Raw genomic sequence first — 8,603 nt, 5'->3', positions numbered from 1 at the left:
AGGACCTATGCTACTTTTTTCCTAAAAGGCCCCTGAAATGAAAGAACAGTGTATAGAGAAAAAAAGGGAAAAAGGATTAAGGGAGACTGTTGAGGGAGCCATGATGAGAGGAAAAGATATATGGGCTTGTGGGGGATGAGAGTCCCCTCTGGCACCCAGAGACCTGTTGACCTCACCTCATCCAGTTGGCCCAGGATCTGTCCTTTCCATCCAAATACTCATAGCAGTTTCTCCCTTTGGCGATCTGCATTTCAGAAAAGAGGTTAAAGACCTTTTATTTCGCTCTGCATTTCAGAAAAGAAGTTAAAGACCTTTTATTTATTTATTTTTTTAGTGGGGAGGTGTAGTAGTCAGAATTATTTTACTCCAGTGTGATCAAAGTTCTTTCAGCCTGTGTGGGGATTCAACTGCCAGTTGTGACCACATATTTTCCTTACTCATTGCCTGTGGTGGATCCTGGCCTGCAGGATCCGTGTGTGTTGTGGCTGCTAGAGAACAAATACACACGGACTACAGAAGTCCTGTGGAGAATAACGGTCATCATGGACACTCTCTGAGAGAGGGTGAGAGGGCCAGAGAGCCCAGTCCCTGCGTGGACAGGCTTTTATTGCTTCTCTGGGTACATTACATGGAGGGTGGTCCTTATTTACTATGCACAGCTTCAGTGCAGGGGATTACCTTTTAAGGATAACAAAGTAAAGAATGTTGCTAGTTACTTCAAAGAGAGGATGTTGCAGACCAAGGGGAAAAGTGGTTGAACCGGTCACACTCCATACTTGGGAGGTTTCGCTCAGATTTTAGGAAGTTGCAGTAAGCCCTTGCTGCCTCAATTCAGGGTGAGGGAGTTTTAGCAAAAGCAAGTCTCACAGCAGTCTGGGTACAATGCAGGCCTGATTCCCCATGGGAGAACCTATCTGCGGGCATGGTCCCATGTGCCACTTGCACCCCACTGGCTTTCCATGTGAGGGATGAGCTACATTTCCACGACATTTGAAACAGTTCCCTACAATTGCCTACACATCTGAGTCTACCTGTCCAAATAGAACAAGAGGCCCACAAGGGAGGAGCCACTCTTTTGTGTCTGTACCACTTTGCTCCCACTTACCATGTGATCATTAAACAGGAGCTCTGTGTTCATGTAAAGTCCAGTCAGTACACAGAGATAACCACATTGTCCCCTCCATGTCTAGCATGTAGGAGGTGAGGTCCCTCCAAGCCTCAGAAGAAATGTGGGAAGGGAGAGGATAGTGGAAGGCGGAAAGACTTCTCACCAGCCAGCAGTATCTGCTCTTGGCTGCCTCTTCATCTTCTGTGATGTGTCCTTCATAAGGGCCAAAGTGCAGACCCAGGGGCAAATCAGCTGCCTCATTCCACACTCCAAGCCCAGCCTCAGGGATGCTGGATGGCCCGATTCTCAACCCAGGGGGCAGGGTGAGGGCTGAGCGGTGGGGATGCCCCTTGTCCACTGCACTGTCCTTTACAAATGTAGGGGGCCCATGTACAGCACAGCTGTCGATGAAGAAGTTCTGACACTTCTCACAATCTGGAGGTGAGAGCAACAGAGGTTAGGGAAGGTATAGCGCCTGTTCCTGGACACAAATAGCTTCAGAGGGGGTCCTGCACTGACATCATTGAGACTCATTCCTGTACTCCAGGTCACTAGAGGAAGGGAATGATTTGGGGAGCAAAGGACTAGATGAAATTATTGTATCATAACATGCTTCTCAGTGAGGGTCACTTACAAAGGTAGTCATCATCCTGGGGATCGTTGACCTCTTGGTACACATGGTCCTTTCTTTCTTGTAGGCTGTACATCTTCACATTCATCTCCTTTGTCCTGAGTTCTGAGTTGGAGAAGGCCAGGTGAGCAAGGTTGGTGGGGTCTGGAGTGTTAGTTCCCATTTTGTCAGATAACACAATCTCCTCCCATCAAATTATCGCCTATTTTTTTGCATACTCCGATATTTTACTGTTAACTATTGGTTCAGATGATGAATACTCCACACTAACTACAGATGACTGATTCAATTTTAGTTTCTAGATCTTCCCATTACCAGGTTTAACTTGTCAATCTTCAATCATTCATAAAATATTTATGGATGCACACTATGTGTTAGGCATTGAGAAAAGGCCTTGGCACCCAACACCAATGAAGTGTGGTTACCATGATCACAGATGGATTTATTGGACAAGTTGCACGTGTCACTTGTTTTAAATGTAATTTAATGTTTTCAAATAATATATGAGTGATGTATCTTTATCTTCACTTTACACATTAGTATCCAGGAGCCCAGAGAATTTGCCCAAAGCTCCATTGCTAACTTTAGTCTCAGGTTAGCCCTGCTTAAATCCAGGCCCATCCAAAGTCTGCCCATAGGCCTAAGCCATACTTATCAGACCTTTTTTAGGACTTTGAGGAACATTTTCAAATTATTTTCTCTTACCCGATTTTCATCTAGTGTGCTTTCCAAAGGCACATGCTTCTCCAGGAGGGGACACTGGTTTCTGGGCATGCTCTGAGTCACTTGCAGTCATCAAATTTGCTGTTCCTGACAATTCCTTCAAACTATATTCATTGCTTAATGGCACCCTGGATGCTGCCTTCAATACAAGAGTCACATATTAAAAGATAACATGTATTTAATTTTTTAAGGCTTATGATACAGTTTACATGCATGTCTTTAATACTTCAATCCTTAGAAATACCTAGGGAGTATGAATATCAGAGGGGATAGGGCCAATGTGGGTAATGAGCCCAAGATTAGAACTCACACTTTATGGCTGGTTTCTTTCAACTGTCGCTATAATGTTGAGAGTGAAGGATAAGGCTGTACCAGTAGTTAGTTGTCTTCAGTTTCCTGATATAGAACATGCTAATTTTTAATGTTACAGTGAATGTGCAATTAAATGTTGTTGATTAAAGTGTTCTGTGAATTGTGTAATTCAGTACAGATGTCATATCACAGTCTTGCGATCAATTTACCCCTCAGCTGTCTCCATATTTAAAATCTCACAAAAATTACCTTCAGTGTTCATCGATCATCTTCTAGTTAAACTTGTAATTGTGAAATCATTCATTCAGCGAACATTTGGGGGCCCTCAGGGGCCCTGATGTGGGCCTGTGACTTCTGAGAAGTCTGAGGTATAAACCAGGCCTTCAAAGTGCTCACGAGGCAGAGGTAGGCGGCCTGAACAAACAATTCTAAACAGGATGAGAGTGGCCTCATTGGAACTCAGAGAAAGAAGCGGTTACTTCACCCTATAAGAAATGGCATTTGAAATGATCTCCAGACAGATGAGTTTCTGTTGAATAGTGTATAAGGTTTATGAAGACCTTAAGTCATTTTGTTTGTTGTTCCTCAATCATCAAACCTGAAGCTCCTCAGGGGTGGGAGATGCTTTGTCTGATTATAGTCCGAGGCCATGATCCTGGGGATTTTACATTCTTGTTCACCTGGGACCATCCACTGTACCAATGCCTGCACATTGTATGTTTTCTTTAATCAGAGGGTCTTAGTGCATCTCTCACTTCAGCACAGCAGAGAACTTTGAAAGCATCAGTCAGATGAATGATGTAATGACATATGGATAAGACAATGTAAAATTCAGAAAACCATGAAAGTTATATATTTTTTTAATTTTAAAAAGGATTTTATTTTTTTGAGAGAGGGGAAGAGAGGTAGAAAGAGAGGAAGAGAAACATCAATGTGAGAGATAAACATTCATCAGTTGCCTCTCTCATACACCACAACCAGGAGCCTGGCCCATAACCCAGGCATGCGCCCTGACCAGGAATCAAACCCGAGATCTTTTGCTTTGCAGGATGACACCCAACTGAGTCATGCTGGCCAGGGTAAAACTAGGAAAGTTTTAATGAGTTTGTAAGTGGTTTAAAGAAGCAACTATGGGTTAGATTGCACTGCCACTGATACAGAGATCTTAAACATATAGTCAAACATTTCTACATCTCTGAAAGCTCACTTCCCTCATCATAAATGGTGACAATTACAGTATCTCATCAGATTGTTGTAATGTTTAAGTGAGTTTTTTCACATAGAACTCTTAAAGTCTGAAACATTGTGAGACTGAAACAACTGGCAGTTACTACTGTCACTGTAGTTGTTAACCATTAAGATGATGATGAGCCCTGGCTGGTGTGTCTGAATGAACTGAGGACTGGCCTGCAGACTGAAAGGTTACCAGTTCCATTCCTGGTTAGGGCACATGACTGGGCACAAGCCGGACCAGGTCCCCCAGTTGGGGGCATGTGAGAGGCAAGCTATTCATGTTTCTCTTCCTCACTTTCTCCCTCCTTTCCCCTCTCTCTAAATAAATCGATAGATAAAATCTTTAAAAAAGGATGATAATGTCAGACAGTGTGTGGAATAGACCAGGAAAGGAAGGCAGCAGTTCTTAGGATACTTTCTGCATTTTCCTGCTCTTACCTGCATTTCTATCCATGAGTAAAATTTTCTTGTCAACAGGTTTTGGGAAATACTCACCTTGTGGTGTTTACTCTGTTCCCTTCTGAAGGACACCCAAGAAGGTTTGACTGAAAGATGATGAGAAATTGGTGTTTTGGTTGGTAAATGCTTGCAAAAGCTGGAGATTCTTATTAGGGACACAGAAGTCTGATTGAGAGCAGTCCAGGGAACAATCCCAGGATGGCTGGCAAATGTTTCTGAGGTTCATTAAGGCCTAGGCTTCTATTGGGGCCATCCACTAATTTCATTAGAATGTTAAGAAAAATAGACAAAGTGTCACCTATGCTTCATCTTTTGTTCATAAAGCATCTATTGCATTTATTAAAGAATAAATTGGCCTCTCCTGACAAAAATGTAATAAAAGTAACTGCACAGAAACTCCATGTCTTCAGCATAACCATTTGTCTGTCCTGTTGTCTTCATTCTAACTGTCCTTGTCTGGGCTAACGGCACCACGACCACCTGGCCTCCTTTCTCTGATACCCCCCCCCCCCCCCCAGTGCACATACTGGCCACCCACACCTTGAATCATTAGACTCTGGTCAGCATCCACAGTCTGTTGACCACAGAAAAGTTGAAGATCACATCTTGACTTCAACTGTGTTTCAAGCCCAGACCCATGAAAGTGGACCGATCCCACCCACCGAAAACTCAGGATACTGGACAGAACATGGGGCCACATCAGGAAATGATCCGGTGATCAACCCCTCCCACCCTGGCCCTCCCGCAGCTCCCGTCATCACCAGGGTTAACACTGCTCCCAGCCTGTCCCCATGCAGGCCATCGCGCAGCCAGGTGTGGGGACCCTCCTCACCCAACCAGACCTGCCTCCCTCTCTTGCGATGACGACTCTTCTGAATTAGTTATTTCTTGCTCACTTTATGTTCTTACACATTTACTGCTTATTAACGCATCTATAAATATAGACGATTACGTTGCCCACGTGAAAGTTTACGGGAACAGCCCCGAAATAGCCCCTCACTGTACGACACACTGTTGTGCATCTTGCTTGTTCGCTGCACCCGCAAACCTGTTCCCTGGTTATGTCCTGAGATGCCACCTGACTCAAACCAGGTCCGCGTCGGGAGGGGAGCTCTGGCTCCTCCTGCCGCTCACCTTGCTGCCTCGGAGCCCGTTCTTCATCCAAGTCCTCAGGATCCCCCTCCTGGAGCTTGGTGGCCCGCCTGCGGCGGTGACATAGGTAGGCCGGTCGCGGGGCCCCGAGACCTGGGAAGAGACGAAACCTTTGTCCTGAAGCAGAGAGCAGGGAGGAGGAACAGGTGCCAGGAAGCCCGTGGGACTGGCTCCGATGGGATAGGAGAAACGAGTTGCCATGAGCCCCACGCCGGCCCCGTTCTGACACGAAGGAGCAAACTCCCCCTATCGGTGTCCCTGCGGAAGGGAGCTGCAGGCCCCACTCTGACACGAAGGAGCAAACTCCCCCCATCCGTGTCCCTGCGGGAGGGAGCTGCAGGCGCTTGGAGCCACCTGAACCACCCAGGAGCCTGTTGGATCACCGGGTTGCTGGGGCCCAGCGCCTGCGCATGCGCTACCTGGGCCCTGCCGGAAGAGGGGCTGGATAGGGCGGGACCGCGCAGCCGCAGACCCACCGGATGGGGCGCCCGTGTTCCCCCCCCCACCCCCCGCCCCCAACCCCGCATGCCGCCTCAGCACAGGCTGCACAGGCCGCGACCTGGGCATATGAGGGCCCCTGGGCGGCCGTGTGGGCCGTGGCGGCGCAGGAAACGCGCTTCTCCCACGGAAGGGCCAGCAGGCACCCCCGGGGTCCACAGAAGCCCGCGCGAGGCGCAGGCGCAGTGTCCGGCAGGCAGACCGCCGTCTCTCGGGCTGAGAGGCCCGGGGTCCCTCAGGACTCGATCTGCGTCTTCCGGGCGGAGGACACTCCGCGTCCCGGGGGGAGGGAGGGTCAGACCGCCGCGGCTCAGGGGGGTTGGGGCGTCTCACGAGGGGTGTCCGGGTCCCCTCCACTGAGTCGGTTTCCAGGACGACGGCATTCGGGGTCTCTGCGTTTGGGGAAATTTGGTCTTTCTGGGTGGGTGGGCTGCAGGAAGGGCGCCCCGAGCCGAGGGGAACTGGGGTTCCAGGCTGTTTGGGGGTCTGAGCGTTGGGGGTCAGGAGACGTGGGGTCCTCCGGGTTAGCGGACGCGGCCCCTCGGTGCTGAGGGGGTTCGGGCCCCTCGGGAGGAGGGCATCGGGGGTCTCTCGGGCTGGACTTGGAAGGTCTCGGGCTGAGGGTTCCCCAGGGCAGGGCTCCCCGCTTACCGGCCAGTCTCCCGTGGTCCCTGCCACGCGGCCCACCTCGGCCGAGCGTCCTCTCCGAGCTTCTGGGCTTCCTGCTCTTGGGTGCCCGAGGTGAGGTTCCCGCCCGGATAGCCGCGTGGGAGCGATCCGCCAATCAGTGCAGCGATCCCAGTGCCCTGCCCGCCAATGGGCAGCCAGAAGAAGGTGGGACGCGGGGGGGGGGGGGGGGTGCGCTGAACCCCCTCGGTTCGGGACTGGCCAGCGGAAGACCCGCCCCGCCCGCGGGGATTGGCTGCCCTGGGTCTCCCGAGCGCCTGTCCGCAGCCTGCAGCGAGGACCACCTAGGCGGTTTCTGCGGCCATGAAGATGGATCGTGTGCTCCCAGGAGGAGCTGACTCCTCAGCACCTCAGCCGGAGAGAAGCCATCGTCCCCCTGAACTGAGGACTTTCTGCAGTGCACTTTCACTTGACGTGACCCCTCCCACCTTCCCCCTTTCTCCTTGTGAAATACGTTCCTCTCCTTTACTTGTGGAGCTGCCTTGTGATTTTTGCTACAGCTTGCTTGACCTAAATTGCATTTTTTTTTTTTACTGTTTATGAGCAAACCCCTTATCTGCTGGTAAAATAACTGACTGCTATATTTTTAAGGTCAATATAATTTGGTGGCCCGTATGGGGATCCAGAGGACTCCTGACATCTCTGAGGCTGATGAGCAAGCAGGTGCAGTGTCCTTGCTCTGAAAGACTCCTTTGGTGCAGACTTCCCAGTGATCATTTTGAGAATAGCCATCCAGAAATAACATCCTCATACCCTCTGACCCAGAAATTCCACTTTTCAAAATTTTCCCCTAGTGTCCCTGGCCTGGTAGCTCAGTTGGTTAGAATGTCCTGCCTACATGCCAAGGTGGTCAGTTCATTCTCCAGTCAGGGTGTGGCAGGAAAAGAAACTGCTCTCTGTAACACTTGCAAGTTTTGTCAGGACAAAAGATGAGTAAAAGTTATTTTCAGGTAAGGAGCTGGCTAGCAGATGTTGCTAAGTAACGATATCTGAAGGTCACTGACCTTGCCCCTGCTCCTGAATGCTTGCTTTCAGCAGCTGGTTCCCCCTCCCTTTCTGCCTGTGTAAGTGGTATATAAAAAGGGCCCCTAACCCAGCCTTTTCTGCTCAGGATTTGGGAATTAACCCCCACCTTGAGCCCCGAGCGCGCATAATAAAGTTTGTGCTTCGTTATCTTCCCGAGTGTGGGTCGATTTTCCACAACAAGGGCACCTACAAGAAGCAAGCCATGAATGAATACATAAGGGGAACAACTAAGTCTCTCTCTCTCTTTCAAATTAATACATGAAATGAAAAGAAAAGTATTAAAAATTTCCCCTTGTTATGCTTCCCTGTGTATGAAATGAAGTATGTTCCATGTATTTTATCCAACACAGATAATTACAGATATAAAGTTTTCAGTAGAAGAGAAATGGTTACATTATGGTTTGCTCACTCTGTTGAAGCAGGAGACAGCATGGGAAGAACTCTGAGACTGCAATACTGTCAATGGCCAGCGTTTATCAGCCTGGTTGCCAGGAAACACCTTTTACCAATTAGGTAGAATAAATAGTAAACCGAGGCAGGGAGGAGGAAGGAGACAAGTCTCACATGCTAATTCAGCAGTCCTGAGCCTGTTCTGATAATATTGCCAGGTGTTTCAATATCACAAGAAACACTATATTAGCAAGAAAGAAAGTCCTTGAAATTCTATGTAACATTTCCACTATCTGGGAAAGAAAGCCTTGAAACTGTGCTTTCATCCCAAGGCCTGAATGTGGGAGAGGGTCCCCGGTGACCAAAGAAAGAGCCCATAAAACA

General features: G+C 48.8%; 1 protein-coding gene across 4 annotated transcripts in view; it reads right to left on the bottom strand.

Moving 5' to 3' along the window:
* The window catches only part of LOC114489919 (histone-lysine N-methyltransferase PRDM9-like), a 31,161-nt gene extending 25,498 nt beyond the window's left edge, over nucleotides 1-5,663 (bottom strand). Inside the window, exons 1-5 of one of the 4 annotated variants that reach the window (XM_036017755.1) lie at nucleotides 4,446-4,534; nucleotides 2,445-2,601; nucleotides 1,743-1,844; nucleotides 1,272-1,543; nucleotides 177-244 (exon numbers count right to left, since the gene is read on the bottom strand). In XM_036017755.1, the coding sequence (XP_035873648.1) occupies nucleotides 177-244; nucleotides 1,272-1,543; nucleotides 1,743-1,827 (425 nt within the window). In that variant the 5' untranslated portion in view covers nucleotides 1,828-1,844; nucleotides 2,445-2,601; nucleotides 4,446-4,534. Of the gene's footprint in view, nucleotides 1-176; nucleotides 245-1,271; nucleotides 1,544-1,742; nucleotides 1,884-2,444; nucleotides 2,954-4,445; nucleotides 4,553-5,600 lie in introns of those variants that run through there. The other 3 variants (XM_036017761.1, XM_036017748.1, XM_036017759.1) reach the window with 3 other exon arrangements.
* Between the last annotated feature and the right edge of the window lie 2,940 nt (nucleotides 5,664-8,603).

This window comes from Phyllostomus discolor, chromosome 1, assembly GCF_004126475.2.
Source record: "Phyllostomus discolor isolate MPI-MPIP mPhyDis1 chromosome 1, mPhyDis1.pri.v3, whole genome shotgun sequence".
Classification (NCBI taxonomy): domain Eukaryota; kingdom Metazoa; phylum Chordata; class Mammalia; order Chiroptera; family Phyllostomidae; genus Phyllostomus; species Phyllostomus discolor.
The sequence above is the reverse complement of the archived record's forward strand: the minus strand, read 5'-3'. Positions and strand labels throughout refer to the sequence as shown.